This window comes from Centropristis striata, chromosome 21 (assembly GCF_030273125.1).
Source record: "Centropristis striata isolate RG_2023a ecotype Rhode Island chromosome 21, C.striata_1.0, whole genome shotgun sequence".
Classification (NCBI taxonomy): Eukaryota; Metazoa; Chordata; class Actinopteri; order Perciformes; family Serranidae; genus Centropristis; species Centropristis striata.
The window spans coordinates 25,343,374-25,362,457 of NC_081537.1; the positions used below are offsets into that span (position 1 = coordinate 25,343,374).

The 19,084-nt window shown below is 37.2% G+C and overlaps 1 protein-coding gene across 1 annotated transcript in view; it reads right to left on the minus strand.

Moving 5' to 3' along the window:
- The window catches only part of LOC131959438 (corticotropin-releasing factor receptor 1-like), a 92,459-nt gene that overhangs the window by 39,831 nt on the left and 33,544 nt on the right, over positions 1–19,084 (minus strand). Inside the window, exon 6 of the mRNA XM_059324637.1 lies at positions 1,622–1,707. Within this exon, the coding sequence (XP_059180620.1) occupies positions 1,622–1,707 (86 nt within the window). The remainder of the gene's footprint in view (positions 1–1,621; positions 1,708–19,084) is intronic.

Genomic DNA, 19,084 nt, shown 5'->3' on the forward strand with positions numbered 1-19,084 from the left:
CTGATCACCATCGTAACGACCTTTCCTGACCCGTGTCAGAGACGATATCACACCTTCATGTCAACTGAGAGTGACAGATACATGAATAATTAAACAGACATTGACTAACATGATTTTAGCCTGAATAGGAGACAGTAAACTCGGTCTAATTTTTATGGATTTTACATACACTGTCTTGTTGCTGTAAATGCCAACTAGAGCACAGAGTTTGTATTCATCCACTACTAAAAATAGTCCCCAAAAAAATCACTAAAAGTGTTTTTTTTTTTAAAATAAACCCCATGGTGTGCTGTTTATAGAGAAGCTGAATTCCACAGATAGGATAGAGAAGTGTAATCATATTTACAGAAGACTTTTGGTCTTTTTGTGAAATTTGTTGACAATTTAAACAATATAAAACCAACCTCATCCTCTAATTTACTTCAAAGTGACTAAATCAACTCATGCAGCAAGATATAAGAGATATTTACATTCTTTCAGGATTTTCTTTTTCTAAAATCATCTTTTATTTTCCTTACTTACAGTGGATCAACCAGCATTATTCTCGTTTCATGATAGAGATTATGTTTTGTTTTTGTTTTTTAAGGTTTAGATCTTCAGTTTCGTTTTGGTCTTTTCATGGCATGTGCTGACAATACGAAAAATATAGAATCATTTCATCTTTAAATGCAGAACAAGGTTATAGATTACATTGTGTTAAAAATGGAAAAAGGGAAACAGCTTATCAGAAAAGCTCAGGCAAACGATGTTTATGGAAACTCGAGTGTTTAAAATTCAGTTTCAGCAGATGGTGAGGTCACTCAAAACAAAACATACCGTGTCACATCTTTCCATCGTGCAATTTTACATTTGGCATATAAACAAATACCTCGAACGTCTACTTGTCTGTAGACTGATTAAGGTCAGTGTGTTCTGTCTGAAAGCTTTGTCCTGTTCAATCCTAATTAAAATGTTCGCTCATCACTATCGCATCTGCATATGACAATGCAGCATCCAGGTGGAGGCTAACAGCACGAACAAAACAAAAACAAAACAGAAACATCTCAATGGATAAAAAGTGGAGCACAGCAGGACCTTAACAGCAGCATGCTGTTGCTTTCAACCGACTGTGTTTTCTTGCTCTCATCGCCAGAGGACAAAGCTGTTAAGAAGAATCACTGTTGAGGCTGCCATTTCTTTTGAGGAATTTACAAATTTCTCTTTACACAGAGAGATGGCTGGGGGTAGATTTGCAGATTTCAAGCTCCCACCTACATATAAACCCTGCCAAGCCCCCAAAACATGAGGCAAGATGACATTAGAGCTGCTGCGCCTGTTTAATGCAAAACATCCATTGTGCTCTTGCAGCCTTCCAGTGATGCTGCTGGGCATTTCATGGTGCATCCATAGTGTTTTCTTTTGACTCCGGTGTCCGTTTAAGGCTGCAGGCTCGGAGCAAACAAACCCTAAATCCATATTTACTATAAATAATCCCCGAGCCAAACCGCAGCGCTCATCTTCCACCGCTAACCTCGCCTTTGTTGTTGGTTTTTGATTATGTTTCATGCTTTGAGGGTCTCCGTGAAAAGCACTCATTAATCAGGATACACAAACACAAAGAGCACATGCTGTGCCATCTTACCTCCTCGTGAAGTATGGCCTTACACATGGAGTAGTTCCCCTTCAGCGCCCATGTCCCATTTGCGAGACATTTCCTATAAACATTATCTGCAGAGAGAGCAAGAGGAGACAGAACGATGTGGTTAGGAAATGTTTGTTTTTTTCTCATATTTTTGTCGTTTCTTAAATGAATAACTCTTGCTTTTTGGCCTTGTATCCCTAGAAATGTACGAGATGTGAATTCCTGCTCGATTCGTAGTGGCACTGTGACCTTTTCTGCTTTTGAGACTAATAGGGAGAGATATCATTAGAGGTATTCCTACAAGCTGTGAGTTTTCACACGTTTGCTGTCAGGACAGTCTACCACCCTCTGCCTAAGCATTGTTAAGCTTCTTTACATTTAGAAACACAATTTTTTTTTTTACACCAATGACCTGCGTTCAACCTGCAATTTCCAACATTTTGCACAAAACACATTATCCTTGTGTCATGCTGTTCAAAAAGATGGAAAACTAAAGTAGTTCTGGTTGCTTTCCACAGAAATAGGCCTTTTTTGTCAATTTCGCTGCAAACTGACACAATTAAAATGCACATTATTGAAATTTCCATCTCGATCGGCTCCTTTAAATCAAAAGAAAGCCTCAGACTGGAGCTGAGACAGAGTGAACCAGTGTTTATTTTCTATTAAAAAAACACATTTCTCCACATTTCTGGATAATGCAAGCCAAGTTGTAGGGGGTCGGCGTGAAAGCTCTGACAGAATGATGAGCAAAATTATATTTTCCCATGCAGGCTCGCTCTATCGCTGCAAACATTTCCTGCTGCATTCACAGGACAGAAATGTAATAATCTGTAACAAATTTCACATTTGTCATTTCACATTTATTATTTCTTAAGATGAAGGAAATGAAATCGTCAAACAGGACACTGTGGACTTGAAATATTGCAAATGAGGCAATTTAAAGTTGAAAGAAGAGATCTCAAATATTTTAAGCATTTTTTTTTTTTACATCAGAAGCTGTGTGCAGGTGAGGCTGCAGGATCCTGCAGCTTTAAAACTCGAGGTTCACTTCATTTAAATGATAAGCACAGAAATTAAGTTTGTTATGGTGCACACCATATAATAATGTTAACTGGTTGAAATATATATATACACACAACATATAAGAATCAGAAGTTTCATCTTGAGAAAAAGCTTTCTGTCATTGGGTTCAGACGATCAGCAGTGAGAGCACATTCAAATGTGTCAGATGGTTAATCGCTCGTCCCATAACAAAACATTTCTCTCTGAGCCGTATGGACAGATCCGACCCTGATCTCCAGGCGGGTCGACTCGGGTCGTTAGAAACCTTTCCCAGTGACAGTTTTCAGAACTGAGTGGAGAAAGTGAAGATCACGGAGCAGTCACTGACACGCTTTTGAAAGCTGCATTATTTTTTTTCTGCAAGAGGAAAGCTGTCAACATCCAGAATTAATGAAACACATAAATACAATGAAGTGCTTGTTTGAGGCTATTTTAGGACAGCACCTGCTCTCAGTTCAGCTAAACGTTAACCAAATGGTAAAAATCTGCACCGTCTACACTGCAGGGAACCTGGTCCCACACCTCTGAATTGCTGTCTGCATCTCAGTGCTGAATGAGGTTAAAACATCTATAATAAATATAGTTATTATAACGATGGCTGACATGACTTCTCTTTTAGTGAAAGTGGTCGCGCGTAGTGACAAACTCTAAGGAGGTTATCACTAAGCTCTGCAGTTTGTGCCTGTAAACACTCAGCATTCAGGAAATAAACACGCAAGGAGCATTGATGGGTTGAAGGAAACAAAATATTGTTCACAGAGTTCCCCTGTGTCTCTAGAGCCTGGGAGTCAGTGGTTATCTTTTATAATTTTAGTAAAACACTAAAGGCTTTTAGGATGCACAGACCACTGTAGACAAAAAAAAGTGTATTTTATTTATTTTAGAGATGACGCACTCGGCTGGACCGACCGCACATGACTCAGTGACCATCGGGGCATTGTGGGCATTTTATGGCTTTATTTGAAAGTGATAGTGATGAGAGCCAGAAATGTGGGATGGAGAGTAGAGGAATTATATCGTCACCCTGTTAAAATAATCGCCTAACTCATTTTTTCAAGTTTTGCAGGAAACACAAAAAACTTCACTAAAAGTGTAACATACGACATTTATTGATCATTTCACTCAAAAAGGATGTAACAAAGGATGGATATTGGCATAGTAATAACACTGTGTGAAAATTATGTAACTTAAGAGAAATAAATGACTTAGGCAATTTTTCGAACATGCCTTTGTGACTTAAGCAAGATATGGTAACACTTTATTTTGAAGGAATCTACATAAGAGTCACACAAGCCTGTCAGAAACATGACATGACAAGTATCATGAGCATTAATGTTACTTCAAAGTGTCATTAATGTTCATGACACATCCCATGTCATGTTTATGACACGCTCATGTCACTCTTATGTAGACACCTTCAAAATAAAGTGTTACCAGGCAAAAAAAACAATTTTGACAAAAAATGACTTAGTCGATTATTTTAACAGTGTGACGGTATGCAGCAAACAGCCCACCCTAACAGCTCAACTATCTAATATAATATAGAAAAACGTTGTGTCAGTGACAGCAGCACAACTGCAGGTAAAATGTTTGGCCCTTAAATCAAGCATGTTGTGACATTTGCCGTGTTTACATTTAAGTCAAAAACATATTTTGAAGCAACATTTTTAAATGTTGATTTAGGGACATTTCCATCAGCTGGTTCAGAGCAAACAAACAAAGCTGCAGTGACGTACTTTGGTCAGCAGATGGCAGTGTAACGTGTTGCTGTAGGCTAACCCGTCAGTAAACAGGAGGAGAAGACGAAGAAGAGCAAAAATAACAACAAAAAGAGAGAAAATGGTCATGGAGGAAACAGCTGATCAGTCATGTGATTATATGTTCGCTACGTCAGAACTTATTCAGAAAAAGTGTTTACATCTCCCGTTTAGTGCATTACCTTAAGCCGGTTTGAAATCATTTATGCGCATTTTCAAAAGCTTTATCAAATTTTGGTGTTTCCATCAAGCTTTTCTCATGAGAATCTTGAGAAAATGTCATGAGAAAATGTGCAGAGATTCACTGATGGAAACACGACTAATGGGGACCACTGCTCCCACACTGCCCCTACCATTCATTTCTGATAATGTGTACAACCAATGAAACAGAAACAGACAGAGGACACACAAGGCAGCTTCCTCTCTGGTAGCTTAAAGACCTCTGACTGTTCTGGTTACACATGCTGCAGCCATTATTCTTCCACCAGCTCATCTTTCTGTTCTGGCTGCTGAACGTCTTTGCTCTAACAACAAGGTTTTGTATTCTTGCAGCTAAAATAATCCCTCAGTGTCTGACTAGGTTTGTTCCCCTCAGCTTTACGGAGCGTTTTATCATCTTTCAGCTTTGGTTTTTGATTTTCTGGTCCACAACTTTACTGTTTTGTTGTTTTAGATCATTTTCTGTCCAAACTAAACCACCAGAACAAGATAAAAACTCTTGTTTCCAATGCTTCATTGCATGAAAGAGCATACATTTTCATACATTTTGAAGTTAAAATGATTTGAGTGAAATTTGTGGGAATGAGAGCAAGAGTTTAAGATAATTTTTTTAAAGAGAAATTTACAGCACCCACTCTCTGAACATTTCATCCCATACACACCTTTTTTTTACTGACCTTCAAAGAAAGATGATGTTTAAAAAAGTTTTTCGAAAGTTGAATAACAACAATAGAGACGTATGAAAGACGTGGAACACTTCAAGTGTGAATGGAGTTTCTACTTAAGAGTATGAAAGAGTGTGATAAATGTATTAAAAAGTGTGAAAATGTTTTATTTCTAAAAGGGATGGCCATTTGGAAGAAACTCAACTCGATTATCTATAACGTTAATGATCAAAGAGACTTCCTGTCGTTGGTAAAACGAACTCAAGTGAGATTAAACTGTAAAGAAAACGTCAAGGAGTTCAGTGTTTTATGTTTTAGCCCCGAAGAGGCATGAGGTTAGTTTTCCACAGTAATCTTCATAATTAATTAAATTTTTTGTTTAAATATGTTTTAGATCAAATTAAACTCAGTAATTCATGCTAGCAAGGTTTGATACAGTAAGATAGTTTTGCTCCAATTAATCCTCTTGTATTTCTGTGTTTTATAATTGTTATTGCAACTTTCAGTTTGTAGACTGTAGCTTTAACCAACTAACTTCTCAGCTCATTGGCTTATTGACGTACGTACGCAGAACTGAACGCTCGGCATGTTTCAGTTCAGTGATACTGATACGCAGTCAGAGATAAAATAAAAATAAAAAAATACACAGATCGATTAAAAATTCCACGTGATCAACCACATTCTTAACAATCATTAATCGATCATCGATTAATTATTCCCATCCCTAATATCTAAACATTCTGTCAATTCATTTTTTTCAATTTTTCAAGTTTTCCCCCAAAAACATGAAATATAATTTGACAGCATGAATTATACATTTTATATCGTTTGAGGCATTCACACCCAACAACAGGTTTTCCTGAAGCTACAGCTTGTTGGAGCCACTGTTTAAAAATATTTGATGGCTAAAATAAATGACATATTAAAGCCAACAGGTCTTTCTGATCATAAGAAAATAAGAGTGTGCACACTGTCAATATTCAGACGTAACAATTTTTTTTTTTTTTCTGGTTTACTGACACAAGACTGACATTTTTGCAGCTCCTCACCGTTAGATAAGCTCCGTTTTAACTAAAAAGAGAAACTGGTATGAAATGTATCCACACCAGAGTGTAGATGGCCTGAGACGCAGGCTGATAACCTTAACTGCATGTTTAAATAATGAGAGATTTTGGGGAGGGTTAAGAGATGAAATGGGATTGGGTTCCCTGAGGGCAGTAATGTGCAATGAGCTGGGTAAAAATAGCATGATGACAGTGTAAGGGGACTGTCATCCCCCATCAACATTACCTAGCTTGTGATATTCCCTAAACCTCAAACGCAATATCCTAGAGAGCCTTAAAATATGTCTGCGCAGAATTATGTCAATGTCAAAAGTTCTTTAATGGACTGGCTGTAAAACACACACAGAATTCAGAGTTTTGTTAAATTTGGTTCCTAACAGAGGACGTTTCATAATACATTTCTCAATTTGATGACATTCACTGTCAGTATTCTGGATCTAAACTGCATTATTTCTCGGCAGAGAATCCATTTTATACTATTAGACTTGTGCAAGACTGAATTTAAGCACACAGGGGAAAAAAGAATTGCACATAATTCAGAGAGCACCCATAATTCTCTCATTTTATTCCAATATAAATTTCCCTGACACTGCATGAATGGGCAACTTTCCTCTGGGTTCATCGTCACAAAGATTTTGAATAGATTACAGTCAAAGCGATAAAGTCACTTCATCGAGAGAGAGCACACATTTGAAAAGCAAAGTGCAGTCTTAAATAAATACAAAAAGCAGACAAAACAAGCAGATTCAGGCGCACACTGAGGCTTCACAGCAGAGGTCTTCATGCACAGCCAAAAGCTTAAAGGTATAAATGGCAGCGCCTTCAAATCAAGCAGTATGACCTTGAAATAAATTCTTTCTGGCACCAGACCACAGACTGATTTACGGTTGCTAAACCTCTTTAAAAAAAAAGAAAAAAAAGACCATTACGAACATTTTATAAGGGAGACTGAATGTCTTTGAAATTATTTCTTTATGTAATAAGCTAATTAAGCCGCCTGGTGATAATCCCCTTTGTGTTTGATACAGTAAAATGTTTAAAATGTATTTTTTTTGGCAGTGTTTGCTGTCAGTTTGGCCGAGAAAAAGGTGAAAGGAGTTTTACAGCTGAAGCAAATTAAGGCGGATTAGATGCCCAGGCACTGTTTCATGACCTGGTAGTTATAGAAGCAACAGTAGTATTGCTGTTAGGATTAGTCTTGCTTCTATTTGCTGCATACACACCCTGAAATATGTGGGAAATGTCTGATGATTGAATTCGGAGGAATGGTTCAACAGTTCATAAAATGTGATTATTTGCTTTATTTGTGAGAGAGATGAGAGGATCTGCAGAGGTCCAAGTAGTATTCAGATCTTTAACTTTAAAAAATACAATGTAACAAGCACCAATCCAGCATCATCATACATATATTTCAGAATATTTCTTACATAATTTACTCAGATTTTTTATATCCTCTATTTATGTTTCCTGACTTTGCAATACTTAATATTATTTGTATTTCTCAAAAACCTCAAAGCAAATTTCCTCATTTAAGAGAACTTACTTGGCAAAAAACCTGATTCTAATTCTGAAAGTGAATTAAAATTTGACATAAATCCAGTAAGAAAGTTGCTCGTTTAAGAAAAACTTAAAATGAAAAGTGTATTTGGGCTGCACGATATTGGAAAAAAACTGACATTGCAATATATTTTCTTTCCTGCAGTATATACAGTATATATATTGATATGAAAAAAATCCAGGAATTTTCAACAGATGACTTTAATAGTAATTTGATATATTGTGTGAGGTTTTTTTTACGAGAGAGCATCGGCCTGATAATAAAGCTGAATAATGACTTTTTAGGGAGGCAAAAATTAGGTTGTTTAATATACTGCCTGGCTATCATGACACCATTCTTTTCATGTCTTCTATAAATCCAGTCTAGGATCTCATATTTCACTGCATGTTAATAATGCATGTTGTTTAACCTAAAATAGGTTCTTATATTTCACTCCTCCTCTCTGCAGGTTCTAATCGATGGCCAGCAGGGCCTGCTGTGGTTGTTTAATAAATTGATCCGGTGGTTCGCTGAGCATGCAGAGCCTGCATGTCACTCAGCAGCAAGAACCTCTAAATCAGAGTCAATTGTGTTGCATCAGACCTAACTTTCTTGCAGACTAGTGCAATGCTTCCAGCTCCGCGGCTCTGAACTGCAGTCGGGACCTCTGATTTATTTATGCTAACTCAGTTAGTTTTAACGTCAGTCTGGCTTTTAGCTGGTAACTAGCTTTTACAGTCCAGCAACTCGGTGAAGAATGGTCGGGTGACGTGATGACGTTGCAATAAACAGGTAATATATTTCTTCTATGCAGCAAACACAAAAAACAAACACAGCCCTTTTTCACAGTCGTTCTTGCATGCGCATTACAGTATTTTTCTGCACACACAGTCTTACTTCACATAAAAATGCCAGACGTCACATACACACACCACATGTCTTAAAGGGACAGGGTTGGCCGGTAACTTTAGAAATGGAAAGCGACAACTGCGTGAGTTTTTCTTTGGTATCAAGCAGGGAAAAAAGTGGTAGCATCACATCATGCGTCCTGTCGATGCTGTAAACGATATATAGTGTAGCCCCAAAATGTCGAACAGGTTGAAACTCATTTTTTAAAATACAGAATAGTAGATTCTTGCAGTGCAATATGTTTAATTTTAACAGCAAGACATTGACACTGGCCTGCAGCTGTGTGTGTGACGGTCTTGAAATCACTTTGACAGACGGATGGTGATGTAAACAACATGCTGCTGAACCACCTTATAAAAATAGCCATTGTATACTCTTCTCTTTTATGACAAAAATAAATGTCAAGCCTGCCTCGGTCATTTCTTCTGATATTGTTTGCTGTCAGTGTGAGTGATGTTTTACACCTGAAGCAAATTAAAGTGATTTTCATGTCCAGACAACACAGTGGTAGTGTTATTATTGCTGTTTGTTGCACAATGAAAAGCCTGTTTCCTGTTAAAACATGCGACAGACAAATGATTGACAATTAAAAGCAGCTCGTCTGACTCCGTGTGAAAAACCACACAATTCAATACCTCTAAAGCTCATTAATTAACAAGCTGTAGCTCCTTTATTTGTTCTGATCATAAACCAAAAAAACAGCTTGTGGTTTTAGGGGGTGTTATGCACTGAAACTATTTGTTGGCGAACAACTCAACAGCTACTGTGCCCAGTTTTGTGAAGTCTTGTATAGAGATCAAACTCTATTTCAGTATCCACCCAAAAGTAGGATGAATTTAAGCTAATTTCCAAGAAATCAGCTACAGAAAATGGTTAATAACGTGCGTATATTCCCACGGCTGCACCACAGCCATTAAATCACTGCAGAAGAAGAGGCAAAATGAGATGACATCATTAAAAGAGCTCAAGTCAAACCTCAGACGAATGAAAACCATGTGGAAATGTAACATTTCTGTTCTGAAAGTTACAGTCTCCTCATCGCTCCACACAGATCTGACACTTAGGAGACGTTTCATTCACATGCTTTGTTATTTTGACTTTGTCCTTTTGAATTTCCAGCATTTTTATTCATGAACTGAAATGAATATCAATTTCACATTGAGGTTTATGTACGGTTAAGATGCAAACTGTTAATTAGTGAACTTTAGTTCTGCTGGTAGATGGATTTATTCACACTGAGAGAAGCCAGCTGTTTCCCCTGCTTCCACTCTTTATGCTGACATCAATCCTCTCATCTCATGCTGGGAAAGACGGCGAATAACCGTGTTTTAATAAAAGTATCCCTTTAAAGATTGACCCGAGCTGATTCAAAGACCTGACTTTCAGTAAGTGAACAGGATGAGTTCGGGCCAGTGTAGTGTAGTTAAGTTGGGCCGGAGGCCAGCTCTTGAATGTTTCTTGGAAAAATCTCTTTCTCTCTCACTTTATTAAAAGTTACAGGGTGCACTCTCAGAAGCATATGTCCTTTGAACATTCATGTATAACATGCACGGATAATGTGAGATTCACACTGGACATCTGCTTTTCGTTACACCTCTGTCAGACTGCAGTGGCACTTCTTTATTAACATTCTCCTGCAGTCGTCTTGCGGGTTGTGGGGACCAAGCCTCTGACAGCGTCGTAAAACTCCATTTGCATCGGTCACGAGCTCAAGGTCCCTAAAATATCTGCTGATTTCATTCAGTGGCTGCTGCCAAATTGGTGATTTGCCAGGAGTTCTATTAACGGCGGACAGGTTTGTCTGTGGAGCATCTTTAGAGAGCTCACAGCGGATTTCATTGTTGTACGCCACATAGTACATATCAGGTTTAATCTTTCTCTGTGACCGGTCATTGTTGCTTCTGAATGGATGTTAAAAACAGCGCCCAGCCCGTGCCAGCGGCTAAATCCTCCCTGTGGAAACAGGAGCTCCAGGTACATGTGGATGGAACACCGGCACGCCTCCAAGCCTGGAGCTAAATGATCCTCTTATAATTTTATTTCCAAACAGTACGGGGCATGCAAACACACCGCTTAGCAACAAAGATCAGTCTAGAGAGGGTCCTCTCTGCGGCTAAAAGAAACGCAGAGCAGAGCAGAAACACTGCTGTAATTGTAAACCCTACACAAGAAAATATGCTGACCCAAATTTAGTCACACTTACTTAACGCTTCAACACATCGGATCAATGGCTGCAGCTAAGAAGCATCTTCCTCCTCCGTGCATTCGGAGCAGAGGTCTAATTAAAACCAGAACACAGGAACACTAAATGAGGTGTTATTTTTATGTTTTTTGCACAACTGTAGAGCAAAACAGGCTATAAAAGTCTGGCTGTAACATGATGCGTTTACTTGTTTATGCAGGTCAGCCATTGTTCATGGCAGCTCAGAGACTCTGTTAGTGAAGTCACTGTAAAAAGTTCTGCATTGAGTTGTGTTTTCACTCCTGCATGTCCTGACCTGATGTTTTATGATCCAATACTGGTTCTAATTCGGTTTTTGCTCTATGTTTCCTTTACAGAGCACATTTAAGGCCTTTTAGGCATTTCCTTCAATATCTAGAAATGCATAAATCCATGACTGGTAACTGTAATTGGGGGATTTTCAGCTTGATTTCTGCTCGTTTCGAATGTTATAAGAGCCATTCTGCCAAATTGGTGCCTTTTCCCTCCCTAGGACATTATATGCATAAATATCCCTGAAAAGTATTTGCATAATACATCATATTATCAAGAAAGATGTCCCGCACTGGGTTCTGATTGCATTTTAACGATACATAATAAAAACTATAAAACACTGAAAAAATGGGTTTTAAGCCCTCCCCACTCTCTTACACTCCACTTCACCATGAAATATAATGATTGCAGTCCTTCAGTAATGTTAGTTAGTGAATAAGGTAAGAAAGCTTTTAGTTATGCCGCCCCTTTATCATGAAACAATCTGCAAAAAGAATTGAAATTGTCTGAGTTGATCACAATTGGTGAATTTAAATCGATTCTAAAGGATAAAGAAATAATTTCCCTTGGTCCGTGTGACTGCTCCGTATGAGTCTCTACTAGAGGCTCTTTCACTGATGTTGTGATGGCTGTATTTGTATTGAATTGTATTTAATTGTTAATGTTAACTGTGTTTAAATGTAACTTGTCACTTTTATGCTGCTTTCTTGACCAGGTCTCTCTTGGAAAAGAGATTTTTTAATCTCAACGAGACTTTTACCTGGTTAAATAAAGGATATATATAGTTTTTTACACATTATTGTGTGACTATATTTTCAATTTGGACATATAATACAACTTTTTTCATCAGAAATTCATATAATGTTAAAATACAAATTTTAGTCATGTCCCCAGGTTTTCACTCAGCCCTGTTACCCTAACACATTCCCCCTTCACTTCACTCCCATGATATAAAAACAACTTTTATGAAAATTACTGTAAACGTGACTTTTTATATCACAGTTTTACATGCATGCTACTTAGAGTAATTGACATGGGTGACTCTTTTGCAAACAGCAAAGTGTCTCTCACTTTCCTCAGGCGTTATCACCAGGAGTGAATAAAATATAATATAATACACACACCTTTACATTTCTGTAAATAGATGCTTTCAATCATAAATAAGTTTTATATGAATAGGTAAATAAATAAATAAAAAAATAGCTTTAGACGGATAATAAACCGTTGACTCTCTATTATGGGCCTACATACACAGCAGAGAATATTTTCTCAGATATGTAAATAACTAATCTGAGCATCTCTCTCACTTTCTCTCCACTGTCTCTGCATGAGTGTTCCTATAACTTGTAAATATGCAAATAGTTTGTTTGATCTTGTAAATATTTAAACATCATTCGTTTGATCTTCTCCCTAACTTTGTAGATTTTTCTAAATTAACTTTGTACTTCACACATCGCAGCTCTGTCCGGGAACCTGAAGCACTTTTTATTTCTTTGAGGTTTGTTTGAGTGGGAGGAGGTTCTGTAACCTGGTGCAGGTTTGGAAAAAATGCAAATGCATACGATTATACTGTAGTTCTTAGAAGATAAGAAAATCAGAATCAGCAGGTCAGTCTCTAAACCGAAAATGCAGATTAGTTGAAAATCGAAATCGGGCGAAGAAAATTGCAATCAGTGCAGCTGTAATAATATCCATAGAGTGTCAGTATGCATATGATGCAGAAAGGTCTGTATGGTACTCTTTAACCCCAGCACTAGAAGAGGCGTGGTTCACCTGCAAAATGTCACTCACACACAAAACGAATGTTCTGAAACTAGAAAGACTAAAGCAAAATCTTGCTGCACTTAAATGAGGAAAAAGCTGATTTGAGAAGGTTCTTAAAACAAGTTCAATTGCATTTAAAGCCGGTTCAAATATTCACACCAACTTCCTACCATTACCAGCAAGGTATTGCAATGCCATAAAAAACTAACTTTTTAAAAAACATTTTTTAGAGAGGAGCAGAGGCTATTAACTATGAGTTGCCTGGATATATAACAGCGAGGCGTATTTGTGTGCAGAAATCTGCTTCCGACCGCATTAGGATCGTGATCCCGCGGGAGCGAATAGTTTTAACTTTGTAGTGGTCAAAAAATATTTTGCGGTTCTGGGATTTGACCAACTCAAACAGAGTCAACCAATAAGGTTGTAAAAAAGATTAAAGCATTTCGCCGCTGCTACACAGTCCCTCTCTGAGCTGGCATCTGTATCAGGAGAAAAAATAAAGAACATTTTGTCTCTAAATTACCGACCAAATATAGAAAATTAGACCCACTCGATTTTCTGAATCTGTCCAAACATCTCTGTAATCCAGCAAACACACAACACACTAAAGAGATGTGTTAGAATACTATTTTTGCATGTTTCATAAACGTGAAATGGAGAGAAAGAATAAACGGTCCATGGAGTGACACTCATTTCACAAACACCACACACACACACACACACACACACACACACACACACACAACACACAGAGTTTTTTGTTACTCTGGTGTTCTTCCCCATTTCAGCTTTTTACACAACTTCATTTGAATTCATTTTCATTTTGTCTGTTTAATAACTGATATCTGACTGCATACATGTACATTGTTAATACATTTTACCACTTTAATTATTAAAAAACATTATCTTTGTCATCTATCATTCCGTTACTTTTCCTGATGTTTTAGGTATTTAGATTTAGGCCGGGTATCATATCATATCATATCATATCATATCATATCATATCATATCATATCATATCATATCATATCATATCATATCATATCAAATCATATTGAGTCATAGTTTTGGTATTGTGACAACAGTAAATCCTACTTTTACATTAATGCATAACAAGTATCAATAATCAAATTATATAATAGTTTAAGATCTTAGGAGACACTTTTCTCCTTTTAATACTTTAAGTACATTTTGCTGATTATACTTTCATACTTGTACATAAGTAATGACTTGAACTTTTGATGAAGTGCCGTTCTTATGTAAAGGGTTTGAACACTTCTCACAGTACTGTGAGCACAATAATACTGTACTTTACTGGTAAAAGGGGAATAAATTCTGGCCTAACACAGTCTCTTCCACAAACAAATCTATTCACTAACATATAATAAATCCTGAGTGTGTCTGACATGAACCAGACTGGCCTATTACTGCAACTTTCCACGTCTCCCCAACACTTCCACGCTTTATTTAGCATGACTGTTCAGGTGAGCAGTTGTACCTGTTTTCTGAAAAACATGGAAAAGTTTTTTTTGCCACCTCATTTTCATTTTAAAGAAAAACTTGTTAAATTCATCCGAACTGGAAACTGGAAACAACACTTGAGACGTTGCAGGCAGCCGCACTGAAGGGGAATCGATGCCAGTTTTCACACTGGGTGTGTGTTCTGGCTCACTTCTGTTTGGTTCTGCAGCATGAGACACCTCAAGGGTTTGCAGAGGACTGCACGGTTTGTTTCAGAACAAGGTCTAAAGAGAGAAGAATAATCTACTTTCCATGTCCGACTTACTGCAAGAAAAAAAACACCACATCACTTTCAGATCTTTCTCTTTTGTCTTGCCTGTCTTTGATGTTCCCCGTCTACACGCCCACATGCGTTCATGAATTAATATACAACGAAATGCTGCGCTCATTCAACAAAAAGATGCATTACATTACTTGTGAGTGAGCAGGAGGGTGAGACGGGGTGAGGGTTTTGCCACCCCGCTGACCGCGGGGCACTGCTCTAAATAAAACTACACCCCTCCTTCTCCCCTTCATCCTCCATCCACTTTGACTGGCGCAAGACCCGACAACTCACAGCCACTCAGTGAAATGTGCGTCTACATAAACTCATGCACATACACACATACATATGAAAATCCGCCGGCCTGCCTCTGGGGACCATTAAGGGAAAGTCAAGCTTGGCAACAAATGGTAAAGGGGTTTCCGGGTGGGGCAAGACATGCAACAACAAAGAGAGTTATGCCAGACTGAGTCACAGAACCCAGAGGAGGGCGTGCGGCGCCACGGGGCACCTGTCACGAATCAGTGGCTGAGCGGTCTGGACAACGCCCCCTGGACGTCGTCTGTCATCCCCTCCGTGCATATGTTTGACAACATGCTGTAATCATCTCACAGAGCATCAGACATATCGAGGAGCTCGTGATGATTAATATGATCATCATGTGTTGATTGCTCCAATTAGGCTTCTCTCCAGATTCCACGTCTCAGCAAGATTAACTCAAGAGCTTTTGGACTTTTTTGATCTTTAGATCAATCATTGGATTTTGTTTTCCAGTGTTTTTCCTCCCACCCATGTAGAAATGAGGCAGAATTATTGTGACAGCTCATGTATTCATTATATTTTGCACATTTTGCACAGATGAGACCGTGTGAGATATCTTTTGATGTTTTTGATATTTCAGTTGTTACATTTTTTAGCAATGCGTGTGTTAAATGTATACATTGAAAGCACTACTCTGTTGTTTTTGCTTATATTTTCTTACTTTGAAAAAAATCAAACAGCAATTTTCTTCCCGTTTCATATTTTTTTGTTTAAAGGTGATTAAAAATGCACAATTTTCTGCTGCTTGGAGTCAGTTTGATGATGTCATAAGGTAGCACGGGTTCATGGGAGTTGTGTCTTCTTTATCATTGACTTCATTAAAGTCAGCTCCTCCCGTAAGGATTACTTAATTATTCATCGTTCAGGAGGTTTTTACTGGGAGCCAAATTATCCTCAGAGGTCTCCTCCTCTTCAAAACAAACAAACACGCTGATTAAAACCGGTAAAAACACTGAATAAAGCAGTTTCATGTTAGAAATCTGTGTTTCTCCATCGCTTTCTGGGGGTTGTGGAGGGGCTGCGAGCTAAGCTTATGCTAAGGTTTACTCAGATTGTTTCTCTGATAACTTAAGATCCAGACGTTTAATGACAGAATTTCTTCATCTTGTTAAAGTAAAGAGTTAAAAAAACAACCAAGATCGAAGAAGTGTATTGTAAAAATGTGTCTTAAAACTGGAGAAAAACCCAATTTATAATCTTGCACAAATAGGATATGAGGCCTTTGCCTTTACCATCATTAAATTACAGATTTGTCTGGGTTTGAAAATTGTTAGAAACATTTAGATAATGCAACTAATATGCTTAACAAAGTTTAGTGTAGGTCTAGTCATTTTCGGACATTTATTGCAGAAAAACAACACATTATCCCTTTAAAGGAACAGTGGGACATTTTGCTTTTCTTGCTGAAAGTTAGACAATAAGTTTGATGCCACTCTATCTGCAGCCAGTTATCTTAGCTGAGCATAAAGACTGGAAACAGAGGGAAGCAGCGAGCCCTGCTCTGTCTTAGTAATACAAAAAAAATCACCAGCATGTCAATTTAGAGGTGCTAGTAGGTGAAGAGCAGGGCTGTGGCAGCAGAAATGGTTTGCATGCAGATCTCTGTCTGTGGTGAGTTAACAGAAGCATTTTGATTTAGTTTTGGAAAGATTGTTAAAAGTCCCTGCAGACTTTTTCTATCTGCAGGATTTAACAAGTGCGGTCAGTGCCTATATAACATATCATAAAATGTTAAACCATGCTGTAGTCACTATGAGCTGTTATTTTATTGGATATCATGGAACATTTTATAACAATGTCTGTAATGTCTTACAAATCCCTTTGTTTTATGAGACAAATTTTCTGGAGACTTTCTTGTGGTTTTACTTCTACATCATTTAAATTTTACATACTCACACAACACACACTGTTATTTACTTTTTTAGTATCCTGTGTTTGATGATCTTATTGATTTTTTGTTTATTTGCTTTATCTCTTCTCTGTAAAACATGTTGTAACTTTGTTAAGAAAAGTAAGAAGTTGCATTTTCTCCTAAACCTATTTACTGTTGCAGAGTAATTGTATATAAACATATTTTTTTTTAGAAGACATTGTTTTTTCTAACAACTCCCTTATGTTTATGGTCTTCTGTTCTAATTTAATTTACTCTTTCACACTTTCTGTTATATTACTATGTTGAGATTATGTTTGACTTGACTTGAAGGGGTTAAAATGGTGTCCAGTGATTTATGCATCTGTCCTGATATGATCAGTTGGACTTGTTCTCATATTAAAAAAAAACCTTCTAAACACACGTCTATATGGCTCAGAAACTTAAGTCGAGGATTTATCACGATCTAATTTTGGAAATCCGGCCTGGTACCTACTAACCTAATTCATGGAAGCCCTGTTTCATTGTACTGCTTTTTCACAGTACTGCTATTCAGAGCAGGAACATGTTTGAACCTCAGACACACTGGAAGTCAGCTTAGCATTTTTATCAGGACATTTTCTGTTGTAACACAAACATAAAGAATTATAGCTTGAGTGCAACCAAATTCCTTTTCCAAGATACTGTACTGAAGTTCACATTTAAGGCTTTTACTTTAGTTGAGTCTTTTATTTCTATGCCACTTTATACATTTATCTTTTTTTCAATATTATATTTTTCCATACAAAACATACAGATGTATATAACAAATGTTTTGTTATAAAGTGATGTGAATACTACTTCCACCACTGTGTTGTGGGTTTAGTCGCTCATATTTTGTTGCATAGCAGCTTTAATATTTCTGGGTTTTGAATCTCATCCACGAACCTTCATGCTAAATATAACTGGAGCAGAGTAAAGAATTTGCATCACTCCCTTTCTTGCTCTTCTTTTTCTCAGAATCCAATTCAAGATCATTTTTACAAGTCCGTAAATCTTTTCATGGATTTGTCTTTGGCTTTGGAATTGATCTGCGGATGAAATGCGTCACAGATCTTCAGCTTTGTTCTGTACCAACGGCTCAGATTAAAAAAAGGAAGCTGACTTTGGCACTTGTGGACTTGAACTCTGTGATAATCTCCCTCTGGATCTGAGGACAGCAGCTACATCCACTCAGGCTTTTAAGTGCACACTCTGGGCTCACCTTTCTGCCCTTGCCTTCCAAAAGCCACTTACTACAGTCCTAATATCACTTAAACTACTGCTACTACTACTACTACTACTAAATCTTCCTCTGTCATCTTTTAATGATACTGTGATTAGCGATGAAACTCTCTTTGTCTGAGGTCGAAGCTAAGGTTTGTCAACTTTACGTATTCTCTCCACATTTTAAAAACATGTTACTTTCCTTTGCATTTATGTATCAAATATGTTCTTAATTCTCTTTGACTAATAATTGGACAGTATATACATATATATTAAACACAATTTCAAATATGATAAATCAAATAATAAAGGATGAATATATGAAGAAATTACATTATTTACACGGTATTATTATGTTTTATTACTACTCCTATTGTTATTATTAGCAGTAGTTGTAATAGTAGTGATACAAATGACAGCTGTAACATTTATTAATGAAAAATGGTTGGACAACAACTACTTTAGATGTATGCAAAACCAAACAAATGACATGATTTGACATAATGTTCTGTTCACAGTGAAGGAAATATTCAGTTATTTTGCTTAAGTACTAATATGACACTTTGAAAATATTATGTGGCAAGTAAAAGTCCTGCAATAAAAATGTTTAAATAAAAGTATGTACTTTTAAGTAAAAACATAACTATACTATAACATTACATAATTTCATTATTCACTAATGTAAAGACAGGATTTCAGTGTAGCTGGTTGAGGTGAAACTATTTTTAAACTTTTGAGAATGGACTCATTATGGATTAATCTGGTGATCATTT